Source organism: Melitaea cinxia, chromosome 24 (assembly GCF_905220565.1).
Source record: "Melitaea cinxia chromosome 24, ilMelCinx1.1, whole genome shotgun sequence".
NCBI lineage: Eukaryota > Metazoa > Arthropoda > Insecta > Lepidoptera > Nymphalidae > Melitaea > Melitaea cinxia.
The window spans coordinates 11,274,401-11,295,761 of record NC_059417.1 but is presented as its reverse complement, the minus strand read 5'-3'; the positions used below and the strand labels follow the sequence as shown (position 1 = coordinate 11,295,761).

The window sequence follows — 21,361 nt, the reverse complement described above, 5'->3', positions numbered from 1 at the left end:
GTTTTCAAGCAGTGTTGTGTTCCTGTTGTGAATAAGGTCAACAAAGCTCATAGGAGGGATAGGGGTAGGATTGGCAACGTGCTTGCGATACTTCTAGTTTTACAGGCATCATAATAAGCTACGGTAATCGTTAACCATCAGGTAACCGTACGGTTGTTCGCCGACCTAGTTGTATCAAAAAAATAACAGTATTACTGAAGATGTTGGACAATTTTTGTTACAGTATAATCATAATTTTGATTAACAAAACTAATTAAAACATTATATTTAAGTATTGTGTTGTAATAGTGAGGTAAATTTTCAATAGACAATAATATAAAATAACCAACTTTGTGGAGATTGTCTTACAATGTTGGCCAACCGCAAGATTCGATTTACGGCTGCGGTGAAAAAAAAATTCAGTGTTCCCATAAACTTGGCATATTAAGGTGGAAGCTGATAGAACGCTCTAGAAAAATTTCCATTCAAATATATCAGTATTATTTTTTTAATAAACACTGTTCGTTGCTCCGAGCATCAATTGAGATCGACTGAAGTGATTTGGCTTAATTTATAAAGTAGATATATATTTATATTGCTGTATAGTTACGGCAGTAAAGATAATAGCCACCCCCCTCTCTTCCCGTGGGTGTCGTAAGAGGCGACTAAGGGATAACAAAGTTCCACTACCATCTCAGAACTTAAAAAACCGACCGAAGACGGGCAGCAGCGTCTTCGGTGCGAAAAGTCAGCTCTGCGGTCACCAACCCGTCTACCCGGCGTGATGACTATGGACTAACTCAATGTTTTTTTTTTTAAATCGTAATCGTCGTTGTAAATAAAATATAATTTCTCAAACATTTGATAATAGGTACCATTCTATATATATTATAATCAAAACGTTATTTTATTACAAGTTCATCCGTCAAAGGGGACAGAGATCTTGTGCATTTCTACTTATACCTAGTCAATCACAGTAAAACAAACTCCCGAAATTATTTATTTATATTTTATTGTAGGTACACCACAAGTATATACCACGTGGCATAGTTTTTTTTTAAATTAAACATAGTATGTTACTTAAGGTGAAACAGGACATAATGACATATTTTACGAGACCATTCGTAGCTTATGTGCAAGATAAACCTCACAAACGATGAAAAAGATAAGCTGGTGAATGCGTGACGAGAGCGTTACGAAAAGTTTGATCGGGCGAGGCGAACGGAGCAAGAGAGAGGTGTGAGCACACATTTATTCTCTCTTACTCTCATAACTAGTTACGTTTCGTATATTTCAGACACAATGCAGGCCTATTGCTAACGAAGTTTTACTTTAATCGTGTGGTCTAAAGCACGCTCGTTATTTTATAAATTACAGCTTATCATATCATGCAATATACTTGTTTAAAAGAATCATTCATTAATTCATTTAATTTAAAGTGGGCTATTTTTATTTACGTTTAATTAATCATTAAAACAGGGATGGCTTGTTCTCGATGACGTTAGTCGTTCATTTCTGCTGTGAATAAGTCAAAAGTAATGTGTAAGCAAAAGAGAACACTGCGATTTTTTTCAAACGTTCATAAAATCAAATTGAGGATGAAAAACTTTACCGTTACACTGGGATAAACATAGAAAAATAGAAATAGGACACCCATAGGAAGGCGGAAATCTTTGTTAAGATGTATTTTTGAACGTTTTAAAATATAACACGTTATTTGTGACCGTTTAGAACTACGGTTTAATGGTTACGAATTTAGGAGCTTTAGCTAGAGCAAGACAAATTAGGTTGCTGTAACTTCCTGTACTGATACTATACTTTGTAAGCAGATATAATTCAAAAGGTAAAAAGAATGCAAAGCAATATGAAAGCAAATATAATTTTTATCAATGAGCGTATCGTCAATGTGTGTACTTAATTACATAATCTATACATATAATAAAATGGTAGGAAAGTCAAAACTGTACATTGAATATTTTTTTTAAAGAATACTTGGGGTGTGATCTACAATCGATACCGAAGCCAAAAATATAGTTTTTAGAATTTTTGTCTGTTTGTCTGTTTGTCTGTATGTATGTCCGGGATAAACTCAAAAAGTACCGCATAGATTTACTTCAAATTTGGCACGAATTAAGAAGTCGGGTCAACATATAGGCTACATATTATCACGCTATCACCTGCTGGGAACGAGCAGTGAACCTTTATTTCCTCAACGCATTCTGTAACAACGTGTAATCTAACGACGCATATTTGAATGTTGTTGTTATTATGTTGATAACCATGCTATAAGCTAGCTTCACACTATAAATAAAGAAATTCTGTAGTATATTTAGTATCAGCATTGTACCCGTGCGAAGCCGGGACGGGTCGCTAGTTAAAAATAAATTAATAGCTAAAGCTTATAATTCGGTGCAGGATTATAATATCAGTTCAGGATATAAAGATATGTGTGATTTAGTGACGCTGTATACGATGTAAGTATTACCAATTTTATATTGAAATATAGTTTTCTTTAAGATAAACTGCGGAGTTGTTGACGATTGTTCTGTGCTAAGTCTACGTTCCGAATAGTTGGTATCATCATCATCATCATCATTACAGCCTATACAGTCCACTGCTGGGACATAGGCCTCCACAAGTTTACGCCAAAAATAACGTGAACTCATGTGTTTTGCCCATAGTCACTACGCTGGGCAGGCGGGTTGGTGACCGCAGGGCTGGCTTTGTCTCACCAAAGACGCTGCTGCCCGTCTTCGACCTGTGTTTTCAAAGCCAGCAGTTGGATGGTTATCACGTTTCGAAAGTTCGTTTAAAGCTTGAATAAAGTGTTTTTGATTTTAATTTTAGTCGACCCACTTCGCTAGCCATCAAAATAAGTTTTCGAGATTTCTCCCCCACTAAAACACAATTCGTTACGTCTCTACAGTATTTTTATAAATTAAATTTATGCAATAATATCATGTTACATATAAGTTAGATGCTTTATACCTATGGACCAGTTTCATCGGCTGTGGATTAAGGTTATCCTGCAAATAAGTTACAAATGAACAGCAGGAAGCAGAAAAGGCCATTAGGATCTGTGTCGCTACAATTAAGAAACAACAACTCATAGATCCATAATTACGAATTGAAATATGCCACAAATATAGAGGAATTCGATGATAACATATAATAATAAATACTGTGTGTACTGTGTGGCTACGGTACTAAAGAATATAGCCACCCCCTCTCTTCCCTGGGTGTCGTAAGAGGCGACTAAGGGATAACACAGTTCCGCTACCACCTTGGAACTTAAAAAGCCGACCGATGGCGGGATAACCATCCAACTGCTCCAGTCACCAACCCGCCTGCCCAGCGTGGTGACTATGGGCAAAACACATAAGTTCACGTTATTTTTGACGTAAACTTGTGGAGGCCTATGTCCAGCAGTGGACTGTATAGGCTGTAATAATGATGATATAATAATAAATATCATCATTACAGCCTATGCCGTCAGCACAATAATAAATATATTATACCTAAACTTTTATCCGTCGGATACCATCATCTGTCAAATAGTGTTATCCACAACTGGCTAAACAGGCCATTCATTCAGATTAATGACGGTTGAACAGGTCCTAAATGTTAATTAAGTCGAATTACAAAAATAAACAACAAGAAACGCCTACAGATAACTCAAACTTTTTCTCACACAATTTTATAGCCATACTTGATGTTAATATTACGAGTATAATCGCATTCAGCTTGTAACGTTATTTATTTTTTATTTATTAATATATTATTTATATTATAATTTACATAATTTGTTGCTAACTACATATTATTATTTATAGATATATTTAGTTTGGATTTTAATACATACACGTAAAAGTCTTGAGTAATCACAGAATTGAATTTATTATACATATTTTTTTTAAAACGCCTTGGTAATGTAGTTCGATCGGAAGTGGGTGAGGCGGCGGTTCGGGCCGCTGACCTTCCGTTTGGTGCAGGTATATTCCGGTCACGGGTGCTTCGGTAAATACCTGCACCAAATCGCGAGACGGTAGGCGACTCCAGCTTGCCACGAGTGTGAGGATACGGCGCTCCACGCGTTGGAGATGTGTGCCGTGGGACTCGCAGCGGCGCGCGCTTTCGGCGGTCCTCGGACGGAATCTCTCACGTAAAAGCCATGCTTGACATTTCGAGATCGTGGCAGGCGGCGGTCTCCTTCTGCGAAGAGGTAATGACGCAGAAGGAGGCCGCGGAGCGGGCCAGGGAGAATGACGTCTCCGCTGACCCACTCCGTCGCAGACGTACGGGGGCAAGGAGGAGACAGTTTGCCCACCTCTTCTCCCCCTCGTAAAAGTGGGGTCGCCGGCCGATAGTCGGGGTTCGGGGTGCCCCGAGGTTTGATCCGGGCTTACCGCCGGGGCAAGGTGGCGTATGCTAGCGCGACCCCATCTCGCCCCACCCAGGCGCACGACTGCTCACACGTGGTGGTTTTTTAGTCAGTAGGAGTCTGACATAACCCTCTGACGCCCCCGCCCTTACTAATATGAGTAACGATCGCTATCAGGTGTATATGATAACAACTGGGACCGACAACTTTACCGTGCTCTCCGAGGCAAGGTGGAAAGACCCACAAGGACTACATAAACATCCAGACCACGGCAATATCTGTATGGCCAATAACCGCCCGAATCTGCATCCGCCAGCGCAACAGTCACAAACCAGTGCTGTGACCGTTGCGCCGACGCGTCGTCAATTCACAATACAACTATGTACATACTAATTTTCATACTCCTGATTATATACTATTTTACTGAATCCAGTCTGTTCCAAGTAATAAGCAGCTTAAGTACTTTTAATACTACGAGATACGAGAATTAACAAAGTTCCATACAGAATTTAAGTCTCCCATTCTATTCAACTAGGGAAGCTTCTGAGATTCCTTTCTTAGCTGGCGTGACTCATAATAATCATGCAAAATATCAACCTCAAATAAATCTATAGCTATACCTTTTATTGCAGCTAGAAATATACAGAAAGATTTGCTCTGCGGTTTACTAGATGTGTTCTGCGGTTTTTGTCGCCTTAATTTGAAGAAACAACGTACTAAAATATATCATAGCCATAGCTATTCAACACAAAAATAATTTTTTCTTTGCTTCTAATAGGGGGGTGGGTTAATATGTGATTACTAGCTGACCCCGCAAACGTTGTTTTGCCATATATTTTATTCCGATGATCAGACCTACCCGATATGCACACAAATTTAATAATATTTTATTACCCCCCCCCCCCCCCCCATAACATACAAAATCATCAGGTTCCTGGAGAAAAAAAAACTTCGTTTGAAACCCGGAATGGGGTCTCCGTCAAGCATTCGTGGCATAGCTTTAAAATGCGAAAGACTCCTGCAGCCGAACCGGCTCCACACGTATCGACTCGTCGTTCCTGTGGGCCTAGCCAGTGAGGTCGAGAGGGCGAGGCAGAGCTTAGGCAACTCTGCGTTTTCCTGAAGAGTGTCCTAGGCGACACAGTGTCAGAAAGAAATAAATCGTCTGCAATAGACGGATTAAGGCCAATGATGATTCATTAATTAACAAGTGGTCGTATTTTATATTGTAATTATCTTTTATGACTAAGATATATATTTATTGTTATTTAATAAGGCTATTATGAATATAGTATCAGCAAGTAAACAGTTAGTTTTAATTTATTATTATTTTGTAAAAGGTTATACTTTTATCAGCAGGTGAAGTTGGCCCTAAATCAATCAACATTACTGGTAGTTTTAGTAGCCGTTGGCGCAGTTCGTAGTGCTTTCTGTTCCGCGGGTTGCGGGTTCAATTGCCGTCTGGGTGTAATATGTGTATTTATATATGTATTATTTCTATGTATATTTATTTAAAAAAATGTGTAGCTATAACAGTCGGCTGTTACCTGTAACACAAGCTTTAACATGGGAACTGACGGCCGTGTGAGTCTGTTATAAGATATTTATTTTTTATCTGTTTATCTGTTTCGTAAGCCTAGAATTAATTTTTTGATGTAAAATAAATATTAATCTACATAAATGTAAATTGATTTCTAAACGTGTTGGCTGTTGCTAAACGTAAAACTCGATATATTTTTTTGTTTCTAGTACTTTGTAGAAGATTCTTACGGTAAGAAAAGTTTAGAAAATCGTAAATTTTCAGAAAACTTGATGTTTATTACAACTGGACAGTTCTTATGACAATAAGAAAATCTATAGGGTCAGCCAGTAATAAATAACAACAAACTGAGGATTGAGAAAATGAAACTCAAAACATAGTAGTTATAATTAAAATAATAATAACTCAGACATCGTCAGTGACAGAGATGGAAATACGCCTCACTAAAAGAACTACGAGTATAACATCTTATTAATCATTATTAAGATGTAATATAACCTTGACAAGTTATATTTGTGGCACAGCAATCATAGTACATGTGACAAATATTTGTGATCATGTGGTATTTGTGTAAGTAGGATTTCTGGACCCCAGCACAGAGTGGTATTCTACAAGGGGCCATCATTGGAGATTTTTTTTTTATTTAAATTCAAAATTAACAATATTATTATCCGTTTATATTTGTTATATTTTATTGACCCGAATTATTTGGATACTTTAAAATCATAAATTTTGAGCAGAAGCTTTTACGATCAAATACAAATTCCAAACGACCGCCATATTGAATAAGGTTTGAATAAATTAATGTAAAGAATCAAACTAACTTGTTTCGTATATCGTACACGAAAGCAAAAAAAAAATGTCGGTTAAAGTCACTTAAAGGTCACTTAAAGGTTTATACTATAATATTGTATATTTGTAAAAAAAATTAGACAGCTAGTTAGACCCGCAACCTAAAAGCCTAGGCCCTACTAACTAATAGATATAAAAAAAATCCATGACACTGGGCAAATTCATACTTCATAAATTTCCCACATAACCCAAGAAGGCCTCAGTAACAATTGGGATAATTGATCACCTTGAATTCTTATACAATGGGATCAAGTCGCCCAATCGTACAATATTTATCAGAGAGATTTTTGGTGTAAATACATTCCTAAATACACTATTAATTTAACTGTATTTAAATTTCACATTTGTCATTAATACCACCCACTGATTGTATATCTATTTCTTTAATTATCAGCTTAATTATTAACAGCGTTTCTAAATCTTTTCTTACGTTTAACGTTTATCGGAACGACCAAATTACTCTATTTATAATACTAACCTGCTTTTCCATGTTACAATTGAAAGATAATAATAATAATAATGGTTTTATTTTCCGTCACAGTCATGTTGATGCAATGAACCTTATCTAGATCGATAGATAGATGAACATTATCTAGAAAGATGGTTATAGTCCGCAGTGATCAGAGTGTAATTCAGATATATATTTTAGTTGAGTAGGACCTAGGACCGAGTCCACTCTGTAAAAATGTTATACATGTGGACGTGGAGTTAGTTATTCGAGTAGGCTCCGGGGAGAGGTTAATAACATAACAGTATTTGACAAATTAAGTAAGCTTACTTATTTTCGTATTATCAAAGTTGTGATTAACAAATATAGAGCAAAAAGCTACATTATTCTCGCACGTTCTAAGCTCCAAGGTTTTGCGTTGTCTTTTTTACTGCAAGATTAATTACATACAATTTTAGCATTCATATTTTTAATACAAATGTGTCCACCTATACATTAGATTAGCTTAGTTCATTAAATATTTTTGACAACACTGAGTACATTACCTAAGTTATATTAAAGATTTTTAAATTGATTATTGTTTTTGCTACCGTGAATTAATATTAGTTATTTTAAAATGTACATTTTTTTTCTTTATTTCGTTAAGTTGGTATAAAAACAACCTTTTGCGAACTAAATACTTTCATCTCCTTCAAATCAATTATTTAACTTAAAAGTAACAATTTGATAAAAAAATAAATATTCTTATGATAAGTCTTACCTTGTATTGTGCAAAACACAAATTAATTGCACTAAATAAATCCAAAAATAATATTCACATCACATTTGGGTGGTAACTTTCCAAAGTTCACTTTTTAAAAGTTACACAGTTGCGTGGACCTTGAGTGAACGTCCAGACCCGTTGAGATCTTTTAATATAATGTAAACATGTCTGATATGTATTTTAAGTATCTGCTAATAAGGTAGAATACCATGTATATTGACAATCTCGGATATTCGTAGCATTTTATTAAAATTTTCCGTAGAACAATAAGTGTCGATAGTGACAGTGGAAGTTAGAAAACTTGTTACAAATCGAATTTTATTATCTTATTCAAAATCTGGAGCAGCTCACGTTAGAATTACCTCCAACTTGTAGAAGATTACAGCTAAATAATATTGTTACTGTGGTTATATGTATATAATTCTCAGCTCCTATTATAAATCAAAATTATGTGATGTCATGGGACACCAGGTAGGAACGAATTTCCTTCGGATAGTATAGAAGCAACACAATTTGAAAAAAAAAAATTGTTTTTTTTTAAATTTTGTTAATTGCTTTTAAAAGTATTTAAAATAAATCAAACAAAATAATAATAATAATTCAAACTATTAAGTGAGATAAAAAAACATGTCTTTATTTATTTATGTCGACAGTATAAAATTACATAAATAATTTTAAAAAAAGTTTACTAGTAATATTTTAGTTTTACAAACGTCATATTATACAGTCGTGTGACTGATATTACTTCACTTCCGTTATATATTTTTCTTACGGTTTTAGTCTCACATTTTTCTCAGTTCGGTCGCTCAGCCAAATGTCAAGCCTGCCGTAAGGAACTTCGTTCCATAGTTTAGATTCCATGTTTTATATGCAAAAATGCATGTTGAATATTTTGAATACAACTTCTCTGCAAGAAAGCGGTCGCGGTTACGATGTGTCGGTGTACGGAATCACACACAACACAAGTGCAAACGTCCAAACTACGACAAACAATTTTATGGCCAACACAAATGTTTGTCATGTGCGGGGACCGCACCCGCGACCGCTAGAACAACAACCAGTGCTGTGACCAGTGCCCAGTTTGTAGAAGACGTATCGATCGATTTGAACGACTCGTGATTTCATCGCAAATAAAACTTGACACTCGCTTTGCTTGCCGGATTGCTTGGATTCGTTTCAATTGCATTTCAATAAATGCATATCTACGGTCATATCCACACTTACAAAACAAACGTGGATCCCTTAGTCTGGGTAATGATATCGTTTGGAAAATGGAAATATACTTTTATAAATATATTAATTTATTAATAACGGAGTCTCATACTTGTTACACAATATTTTACAACAAATAATGATTTATTCTTTTGATATTTAAACTAATATTTTTTTTTGTTGAACATAATCGAAGATAAAAATAAAAGATTGCATCATTAGACATTAAATTAATATTTTTATAAAAATGGTCCTTTTTAAGTCGTCTACGAGATTATTGCATCACTTTTTTCTTTTATTTTTTTAATTAAATAACAGGAGAATGCTATCAAAGATAAAAGACATTAAGTACCACAACAAACGGTATGTGATTCACGTGACAGAATATAAAGCCATCGTGCTCTTCAATCTTGGAATATAACCGTTTTATTTAGGATATTGCTATGACGTCACATTTCATTTCTTGGATTGCTTCCTCTAATTCTGTTAAGCATTCGTATGACGATAGGTTATTTATAATGTACATATTTATTTGTCAAATATTTCTGTTTACATTATTGTTATGCGGGATTATAACAATAAATAATGAAGAGAGATGAACAAACTAACGACCTTCAATGTGTAAACGCATAGATAAATAAATAAATAAATAAATAAATAAATAAATAAATATCGTCGTCTGTTTCTAAAGTAAGCAACTTAATGCTTGTGTTAGAGGTAACAGCCGACTGGTATATAGCTACATTTTTTTTTTCGATAAACATACTTATAAATAATACATATATGTATAAATATCTATATTACACACAGACAGGTGGGAATCGAACCCACAACCCTCGGAGCAGAAAGCAGGGTCACTACAAACTGCGCCAACGGGCTAGTCATAGCGAAGCGAAGTTATATTACAATTTTGATTTTTCAATCACTCGTGATTACTATTATTTATGTTTATGAGATAACTAGGAGATAATTACAGACAAAACGGTCGTCAGTAAGATGAAATCCTGTGTCTGGTTTCCAGAAACACACAATACAAACGCAAACGCCCAGAACAATACAAACTTCTGTGTGACCTCTATGAGTACAAACATGAGGTAAATATGGGTTGTCTGGAAGAAATGGCTAATTAGCCATAAGTCCGCCCATTGTACTTCACTGTCTGTAACTATCTCTATGCTTTGTTTGTAATATATTTGTGGTGTACAATAAAGTATAAAATAAATAAAAATAAATAAATAACAAAAGATTGTAATATAATATTATAATAACAATAAACAAATAATAGGTAGGGCACAGCAGGAAATTCCCTGCTCAAAATATGGAGCAGCTCGACTGGGGTAGTACCTCGACCTTACAGAAGTTCACAGCTAAATAATACTGTTTTTAAACAGTGTTGTGTTCCTATTGATGAGTAACGTGACCAGAGCTCCTGGGTATTGGGGATTGGGTCAACAACGCGTTTGCGATACTTCTGGTGTTGCAGACGTGTATAAGCTACGGTAATCGCTTATCATCAGATGAGCCCTATGCTTGTTGCCGACCTAGTTATATAAAATGTTATAAAAAATGTCTTGAGCAAGGATAACAAGCATAGTATGCTTCCTTCGTAAGATGGTACCGTAGACTATAGATGTCTGTAGCCCTAAGAGCATTGCAATCGAGTAGCCGACTGTACCCTGACCCTCTAGCGTAGCTCTGGCTACCTTACCTACCACAGGATCACAACGCCACTTGAGAGCATTGATATTTAGATATTAACTTCAATACAATTAGCCAGTCAAAGATCACGTCAGAAGCCGATTCCAGATCCAACCCACCTGAATGTCCTAGAAACCCTAATGAACCTCTGAACGAGACAAAATTGTTTTATAACGAGACTTAACAGAATAATCATGTCTTATATGATTTTAAATCTTTTCAAACGACTTCCTAGAATTGAGTTTTATTAAAGCCGTGGCCATTTGTCATTTGTATGTTTTATAAGTTATTATTAAAATAGCCTACTTTCAAAATATATTCAAATTATAAAATTGCAACCTGACCAAATTGGAAATACTCTTTTTAAGTTCGTTTTTGTCATAATAAGATATGTATTGAGATTCGCCAGGGTCTATTCTTCTTCCAGAACACACTTTCTTTAATTGCAAAGACAAAAACAGATTTTCAGACAGGGGGATAAAAACAAACTCTTATTTAAGCTATAAAATCGTTTAGATAGATAGATACTCTTTATTGTACACAACAACGATCAACACAATAACATATTACAAAAAAAAAAATCAGTGTATAAAGGCGGTCTTATCGCTAGACAACCTTTGGGCATATAGGACACAGCGTAGTGAAAAGCGGTAGGGAAGTGTACACAGTTAATCGTTTTAACGATGGAACCAAATGAAATATATTTTATTGACGGCTTATTTAAAATAATATTTTTAAAACGTAAACTGCCTTATGACAGACTGGTAGGATCGATTTCGTTACACTAAAACAATTTTTAACTCGGTCTACCCATTTCGTTAATTCTTTTTAATTTAAAAGGTGCTACATATCATGTGGACTCATTCAAATGTGTTCGAGATTTAATAAGAACTACTACTTGATATTTTTTTCGTCTACCTACATTGTTCATATATCGATGTAATTGAAATCAGTATTTTTGAAGTTATATTTCTTTTGGCGCGTAAGGGAAAAATTATGACAGTAAATTTTTACAAAAAACCGACACCATAAAGTTCGCCAGTCAACGAAGAAGAAGTCAGCAACGTGAAGTTAGCTTGCCAATGAAGTATAACTTCTTACGTTCGTACATAAGTACACACACTTTTTAACCGACTTCCAAAAAGGAGAAGGTTCTCAATTCGACTGTATTTTTTTTTATGTATGTTACTTCAGAACTTTTGACCGGGTGGACGATTTCGACAATTTTTTTTAAATCGAAAGGTGGTGTGTGTCAATTGGTCCCATTTAAATTTATTTGAGATCTAACAACTACTTTTCGAGTTATATCTAACTAGCTGTGCCCGCGGCTTCGCCCGCGTTGAAATTAGTGTGTCACAAAGTTTTCCCGGCAAACTTCCAGTGAAACTCTCACCATAATCGGCTTTGCCGTTCCGTAAACCTTCCTCTTGCCAATGGTGGAGCCCTCTCTCCAATGGTGAAACCGCATGAAAATCCGTTCAGTAAATTTTGAGGGAATCGATCACATACACTTTTGGGGACTTTGTTTATAATACACTTACTGTTGCCCGCGACTACGTCCTCGTGGTTATGAAGATATGCATTACTATTAAGATGTTTAACGCAAATTATTTTTTTATTTCAGTCACTTGAAATGCTTATCAAACTGAGTAACTTTTTAAAAGGCACAATTTAGTATAATTTAATAGTTATTTTTATAAAACCTCTCTATACACCACATTTTTGGTTTTATTTTCAGGCTGTATATGTTTCATACAAACTATCAACCCCAATTAAACCCCCTTAGCGATGGAATATCGTAAAACCCGTTCTTAGCGGACGTCTGCTAACTATAATCTACCTCCCTGCCAAACTTTATCTTTGTCCAACCTGGATGGATAGACCATCCAGCGGATTTTGAGTTCTCGTGATGAGTGAGTCAGTGACCTTTCTCTTTTATATTACGATGCATTATTTGGACACTTCCTCACCATGTATAGAGCATACATTTTAAATTTCAAGTCTCTTACCTTAATAACATAGGACGTTCATACAAACTTCCAACCCTGTTTTCCCCTTAAGGGTCTCGACCCTTTTGTAAAATTCGTTCTCAGCGGATGTTTACGCCTTATAAGAAACTTATCTGCAAAATTTCAAGTTTGTAGCTGTTATAGTTTCGGAGATTTCGTGATTAGGGAGTCAACCTATCATCCCCCGTTTTAACCCCAAAAGGAGGTTTCGATTTCTAAAGATACATTATTTGGACACCTTCTCATCATCTATAAGGCATACATTTTAAATTTCAAGTCTCTTACTTCAAAAACATGGGACTTTCACACAAACTTCCAACCCCCGTTTTAACCCCTTAGGGGTTGAATTTCATAAAATTCGTTCTTAACGGATGTCTACGCCCTATAAAAAACCTACCTGCCAAATTTCAAGTTTGTAGGTGTTATAGTTTCGGAGATATCGTGATGAGTGAGTCAACCTACCATCCCCCGTTTTAACCTCAAAAGGGAGTTGATTTCTAAAGATACATTATTTGAACGCCTTTTCGCCATCTATAGAGCATATATTTTAAAATTTAAGTCTCTTACTTCAAAAACATAGGACTTTCATACAAACTTCCAACCCCCGTTTTATCCCCTTAGGGGTCGAGTTTTATAAAATTCGTTCTAAGCAAATGTATACGCCCTATAAGGAGCCTACCTGCCAAATTTCAAGCTTGTAGATGTTATAGTTTCGGAAATTTCGTGATGAGTGAGTCAACCTACTATCCCCCGTTTTAACCCCAAAAGGGAGTTAATTTCTAAAGATACATAATTTGGACACCTTTTCACCATCTATATAGCTTACATTTTAAATTTCAAGTCTCTTAGTTCAAAAACATAGGACTTTCATACAAACTTCCAACCCCCGTTTTACCCCCTTAGGGGTCGAGTTTCGTAAAATCCGTTCTTAACGGATGCCTACGTCTTATAAGGAGCCCACCTGCCAAATTTCAAGTTTGTAGGTGTTATAGTTTCGGAGATTTCGTGATGAGTGAGTGACCTTTCGCTTTTATATATATTAATTAATTATTATAGATTATAGATTATAGATAATGCATTTTTACTTGAAGCTTTTTTCGTCGACCTACGTTGTATTATACCGCATAACTTTCTACTGGATGTACTGATTTTGATAATTCTTTTTTTGTTGGAAAGGGGATATCCTTAGTTTGGTACCATGATAAAAAAACCAGGATCTGATGATGGAATCTCAGAGAAATCGAGGGAAACTCTCGAAAATCCGATTTTGATATTTTTTAATCTATACTTATTATAAAAATAAGTCCCCCGGCCGCGTCTTTCTGTCCTCCTGTCTGTCCTCCTGTCTGTCTGAACGCGATAAACTCGAAAACTACTGAACGGATTTTTATACGGTTTTCAACAATAGAAAGAGTAATTCTTGAGGAAGGTTTAGGTATATAATTTATTATGCTTTTATGTAAATTAGCTGAAATACGGCGACAAATGTTGAAGAGGTCGCAAAAAATCTCGCCAAATGGGAACTTTCCACGCGAACGCCGCGTAAACTAGCAAAGAGTACTAGAGAATTCAAAATCTATAAAAATGCTACAAAAAAGTCCGCGATAGCATATCTCTATCTCTTACGGTTGACTTACAATAACCACTTTTATGTTAACATTTTTAATTAAAAACATTACGTTATTTTCAAAGCTATTTTCTTTAGTTCGGTATTAATCCTTATCCAAATGAATATGTTAGTTAGCTTAGTCATTTAATGCAGATTAAAATTGCTCTTTACACTAAATCAATCAGATGAATAGTTTTTGAGATATCGTTGTTAGAAGTAATTAGTAGCGAAACATTTTTAATGCTTGGCGAGCATTGAGATGCCTACGGCGAGTCCATCCCCTCTGCCCCGCATCGCTCGACCGCCTGCTCAAGCTATATAAACCGGGCGATGTAACGCGCGATCCGCCATAGTAAACAGACTTTGGTAGCAACTGAACGCATTGCGTATATCGACTGTCATTGGCTTACTACGGGTATTGCTGTTCGGCATTAAATCTTGCTATTGGTTCCTATTATTATGCTATTGTTAGTTTTAATTAATTATTTTCATACTTAGTAGGTGGTGTGAGAAACCTTTCAGTTTACTTTCTTCTTTTCGTTTGGTTATTTCGTTACTTTTTAAATAACCAAGTACCTTACTTTTCCGTACTTGGTTGCTATAAATAGATTTTTGTAAATAATTTTCGTGAGTCTATTTAAGTTCATGTATATTCCTTAATTAATTATTTTCATACTTAGTAGGTGGTGTAAGAAACCTTTCAGTTTACTTTCTTCTTTTCGTTTGGTTCTTTCGTTACTATTTAAATAACCAAGTACTTTACTTTTCCGTACTTAGTTGTTATAAATAGATTTTTGTAAATAATTTTCGTGAGTCTATTTAAGTTCATGTATATTACTTTTTTGTAACTTGGGTGTTGTAGGGAAGTTGTTGTAAATAAATATTATTTAGATTCATTAAACTGTTTCTATTAAGTACCTCTTTATTCAATTTCTTATTAAACTTAGGTAGATAATCATGCCGAGAAGAAGGCCAAATATAGGACGCAGTACGTCTGCTGCTAAAAGACTTCGTTTGAATCGGAATAGTGAAAATAATGAAGAGAGAGAACTGCGTTTATCATTGGACCGTGAAAGACATATTTCGCAAAGACTGCGAGAGTCTTCTGCGGAACGTAACGCACGTTTGTCGTTGGATCGTGAAAGACATGTTTCACAAAGACTGCGCGAATCCTCTGCTGAACGTAACGTACGTTTGTCGTTGGACCGTGAAAGGTATGTTTCGCAAAGACTGCGTGAATCCTCGGCAGAACGTGATTTACGTTTGTCGTTGGATCGTGAAAGACATGTTTCACAAAAACTGCGTGAATCCTCTGCTGAACGTAACGTACGTTTGTCGTTGGACCGTGAAAGACATGTTTTACAAAGACTGCGCGAATCCTCTGCTGAACGTAACGTACGTTTGTCGTTGGATCGTGAAAGGTATGTTTCGCAAAGACTGCGCGAATCCTCGGCGGAACGTGATGTACGTTTGTCGTTAGATCGTGAAAGACATGTTTCACAAAGACTGCGTGAATCCTCTGCTGAACGTAACGTACGTTTATCGTTGGACCGTGAAAGACATGTTTCACAAAGACTGCGCGAATCCTCTGCTGAACGTAACGTACGTTTGTCGTTGGACCGTGAAAGGTATGTTTCGCAAAGACTGCGCGAATCCTCGGCGGAACGTGATTTACGTTTGTCGTTGGATCGCGAAAGACATGTTTCTCAGAGGCTACGCGAATCCTCTGCTGAACGTAACCTACGTTTATCTTTAGATCGTGATAGACACAATGCTTTAATGGAAACTGAAACATCTGAGAGAAGACAACTCCGACTACAAAACGATCGTATTCGGCACATAAATTTTAGGAATAATATGCCAACTAATGGAACACAAAATAATAATAGATGGTCCAATAAAGAGTACTCGGCAATGAATTACAGTACAACAATTGATTATCAAAATTATCGTATCGTTTGTATAGGTTCTCCTTCCATTGTTTGTCAATACTGTTCGGCACTGAGATGGAAAGATGAGTCAAAAGGTTTATGTTGTTCAAATGGTAAGGTAAAATTAGATGAAATAGGTGCTCCACCTGAACCTTTAAATTCTCTACTTGATGAAAGTCATCCAAAGCATACAGAATTTATGCGTCATATTCGGCGGTAATAATGCGTTCCAGATGACTTCATTCAAAAGTCAACGAGTAGTTGAAAACGGCTTCATGCCAACATTTAAAGTCCAGGGCCAGGTTTACCACCTTGCAGGTAGTCTTCTTCCACAAGTTCCTGACGACCATAAGTTTTTGCAGATATATTTTATTTCCGATCCTGAAGTTCAAGCAACGACTCGATGTAATATTAGTAATAGTAATTCAAGAACACCACTTGATAACTCTATAGTCAGGTCATTGCAAAACATGTTGCATTTGCATAATAGATACGTACAATCTTTTAAAACTGCAATGGAAAGTATCTCTCTCGATGTCCCAGATTACAATGTAGTAATTCATGCCAGCAGGGTACCTGACGGTGAACACCGTGGACGGTATAATGCTCCTTCTACCAGTGAAGTAGCAGTTGTCATTGCTGGACAACAATTTGACAAAAGGGATATCGTTCTTCGAAGCCGCGACGAAAATCTCCACAAAATTTCCGAACTACATCGTTCATATGACAGTCTTCAATATCCATTGATGTTTTGTCGAGGTGAAGACGGATACACAATTGATATTCTCCAAGTTAATCCTTCTACAGGAGACAGAGTACAGAAGAAAGTTTCATGTATGAATTATTATTGCTATCGTTTAATGGAACGCCATAATCATTATAATGTTTTACTAAGGTACGGAATGTTACTGAATCAATATGTTGTAGATCAGTATGCTAAACTAGAATCAGAACGTTTAGCTTTTATACGAAATAACCAAACACAATTACGCGCAGAAAATTATATACACTTACAGGATGCTTTACATTCTAATGAACACACGACAAACAATATTGGGCAGCTGGTAATATTACCGTCATCTTTTACTGGCGGACCAAGATACTTACACGAAAAAACTAAAGATGCCATTACCTATGTCAGGAATTACGGGAAACCTGACCTCTTCATTACTATGACCTGTAATCCTAATTGGAAAGAAATAAAAGATAATCTGCATTCCACCGCAACACCTCAAGACCGATATGACATTTTAAATCGTGTGTTTCATTTAAAAGTACAAAAACTATTACACTTAATAAATAAGGTAAACGTATTTGGTCCGACACGCTGTCACATGTATACGGTGGAGTGGCAAAAACGTGGGCTGCCACATATACATTTGCTTTTGTGGCTGACAAATAAAATCAGGCCCGACCAAATTGACACAGTTATAACGGCAGAATTACCAGACCAAGACGAAGACCCAACATTGTATGACATCGTGGTAAGGAACATGATTCACGGACCCTGTGGAGCTTTAAACCCTAACTCGCCATGCATGCATGAGGGAAAATGTTCAAAAAAATTCCCAAAACCATATCAGAGTCAAACTTCAACTGGTGATGATGGCTATCCAAAGTATAGAAGATTATCACCAGAGGAAGGAGGACGCAAGGCTGCTATTCGTAATTACGAAATTGATAACAGATGGGTAGTGCCTGACAATAAACTATTATTAAAAATTTTCGAGGCGCATGTTAATGTAGAACTTTGCAGTTCCGTGAAATCAATAAAATATGTCACTAAATACATCAATAAAGGAAGTGACCAGGCTACGTTTAGTTTACATTCTACAAATGAAGTAGAACAATTTCAATCTGGCCGCTACATTTGTAGTTCTGAAGCACTATGGCGGATTATGTCCTTCAATATTCATGAAAGAGCACCAACTGTCACACACCTCGCTGTTCATTTAGAAAACGGACAGCGGGTGTATTTCACTGAAAATAATGTAAATGACATTGTGAATAATCCAAGAGATACTACTTTAACAGCGTTTTTCAAACTATGTGCAGAGGACGACTTCGCAAAAACTCTGACCTACGACAAGGTGCCTGCCTATTATACCTGGAATCAAAATACGAAAAAATTCCAACGACGAAAGCAGGGGGCGGTAGTTCTCGGGTACCCTGGCGTGAGAAAAACAGATACACTTGGAAGGGTGTACGTGGTACACCCTAATAATGCAGAATGTTTTCATTTGCGGTTGTTACTCCACGTTATAAAAGGCCCTACTTCGTTTAGAAGTCTCCGCACTTTTGAAGGTGTAACTTACGACACATTCCAAGGGGCTTGCAAAGCTATGGGCCTCCTCGAAGATGACAGTCACTGGGAGAGTACGCTCTCTGAAGCAGCCATATGCTGTTCACCAAAATCACGTAGGTGTCTTTTTGCCATTATGATATCGTTCTGCCAAATCACGGACCCGCATCTTCTTTGGCAAAACTATCAGGAAAGTATGTCCGAAGATATACTGCAACGCAGACGACAAGAACTGTCATCAGATGATTTAGAGTACGACCAAAATATTTTTGATGAAGCTTTAAATGAATTAAATAAAGAGGTCGAATCTCTATCAGGTAAAAGTATAAAAGATTTTGGTTTTAACTTGCCGTTAAATTCAAATCTTTATGCAATGAACAACATCGAGGATTTACGAGAGACTGACTATGATTACACCCAACTCTTACAGACAATTCAAGATGAACATCGCTTAAATCCAGAACAAAAAATTGTTTACGACCAAATATTGTCATCAGTTAATAGTAATGAAGGGAAAATGTTCTTTCTAGATGCACCCGGGGGCACGGGTAAAACATTTATAATTAATTTATTATTAGCAAAAGTAAGGTCTGACAGAAAAATTGCTCTTGCCGTGGCGTCGTCCGGTATTGCAGCCACACTTTTGAAAGGCGGGCGAACTGCACATTCCACTTTCAAACTACCTTTAAAAATTTGCAGTGACGACGTCTCTAGCGTTTGTAACATCTCAAAACAGAGTAAAACAGGTAAATTAATGCAGGATTGTAGCTTGATTATTTGGGACGAAGCTTCCATGTCCCATAAAGCATCAGTTGAGGCATTAGACAGGACAATGCGCGATTTACGCAACAGAAATTGCCCGATGGGTGGCTGCACCGTTTTGTTTTCTGGAGACTTTCGTCAAATTTTGCCAGTCATAGCAAGGGGGACTAGAGCTGACGAAGTCAATGCATCACTCAAAAGATCTTATCTTTGGCCACATATTACAAAATGTGAACTTAATACAAATATGAGAATTTTGTCCTCCAGTGAAGACAATAAACAATTTTCAAATAACTTACTTCAAATAGGTAATGGTGCATTTCAATCCGGAAATGTTAAAATCAATCTTAGTAACCTATGTGCTTTGGTTCAAAATGTGGAAGAATTGGTTGAGACCGTATATCCCGATATTACTAATATAACTACAAAGACTTTATGTTGGTTTAAGGAAAGGGCTATATTGGCACCTACTAATGAACAGGTTGATAAAATTAATCATTTAATTATTTCCAAGTTTGAAGCACCATCACAGATATACTATTCAGTTGATACAGTTTTGGATACCGCAGAGGCAGTATATTATCCAACTGAATTTTTGAATTCTTCTGAATTAGTTCCTCCCGGAATTCCTCCACACAAGTTAATATTAAAAGTGGGTTCACCAGTGATATTACTTAGAAATTTAAATCCCCCAAAATTGTGTAATGGCACGAGACTCAAAATAGTTAAATTAAAAAACTTTCTAATCGAATGCACTATTTTAACTGGCTGTGGTACTGGTGATACTGTTTTAATTCCCAGAATACCGATGATTCCCTCCGAATTACCCTTCCAATTCAAAAGACTGCAATTTCCAATCAAATTAGCCTTTGGTATTACTATTAATAAGGCACAAGGCCAAACTTTAAAAGTTGCAGGAATAGATTTAACTGATCAATGTTTTTCTCACGGCCAGTTATATGTTGCCCTTTCAAGGGTGACATGTAAAAATAATCTGTTTGTGTTTACTAACAATCCGTCAGAAGTAATGAACGTTGTGTATAAGGAAATATTTCAATAGAAATATTCCTTATACACAACGTTTCAAGTAAAAAGTATTCACTTTTAAATATCCGGTGCCTACCTTACAGCTTCATCATCAACAATGTGTAGATATCTTTGTCATCACATATACTTCTTTATCTATACCTAAAACACTGGATGTGTCTATAATATGCGAGGAGTTATTTCAATTACTCTAGGCTCCCATCACCACATCCTGACCTGGTTACTATAGGACCAGCTGCAATGTTTACTCTTTCAAACATAATAAGAATTATCCAAGTCGATACACTGGCCTCGAAGTAATAGGGAAACATAGTCATTATTGGGGAGTTTCGACGATGATATGATATACCTAATCATCGTATTTTTAAAAACAGACAAACAAGTTACACATAAAAATACCAAAATTGTCATAGGTTTGCCTATAATATTTAAGAAGTTCCTGCGATTTCACCAGGATCCCATCATCAGATCCTAACTGGACAATGGGACCACCTGCATACGCACCATATATTAAAAAACATCCCTACGAATTGAGAACCTCCTCCATTTTTGAAGTCCGAAATCCACACGGGCGAAGCTGCGGGCGGAAGCTATCTATATAAATAAAAATGAAGATAATAAGAATGGCTCGGCTAATTTATTTTTTTGTATGTTCCTTAAGGCCCACGGAAGGTGTTAATACAAAAAAAAATTTAATATGTACGATTTTTATTTTTGTGTTACCCACAATTAGGAATTCTAAACATTTTTGAATATCATATCAAAAATTGACCGCTCCAGCGGGATTCGAACCCGCGTCTTCGACATACCGTGTCGACGCTCTAGCCA

At 36.2% G+C, this 21,361-nt stretch overlaps 1 protein-coding gene across 1 annotated transcript; it reads left to right on the top strand.

The window, feature by feature from the left end:
* Positions 1-16,655: 16,655 nt before the first annotated feature.
* Positions 16,656-20,546, top strand: LOC123665525. Its single transcript, XM_045599815.1, has 3 exons — positions 16,656-17,679; positions 17,863-19,470; positions 19,795-20,546. Exons 1-3 carry the CDS (start codon positions 16,656-16,658, stop codon positions 20,544-20,546), a joined length of 3,384 nt encoding a protein of 1,127 aa, XP_045455771.1.
* The last annotated feature ends 815 nt before the right edge of the window (positions 20,547-21,361 follow it).

Bases quoted from the DNA above. Each gene is read 5' to 3' on its own strand.
- LOC123665525 (XM_045599815.1), top strand. From the start codon at position 16,656: ATGACTTCATTCAAAAGTCAACGAGTAGTTGAAAACGGCTTCATGCCA. The intron at 17,680-17,862 runs GTGTGTTTCATT...TTATAACGGCAG, and splicing joins CCGATATGACATTTTAAATC to AATTACCAGACCAAGACGAA. The intron at 19,471-19,794 runs GTAAATTAATGC...TACTTCAAATAG, and splicing joins CTCAAAACAGAGTAAAACAG to GTAATGGTGCATTTCAATCC.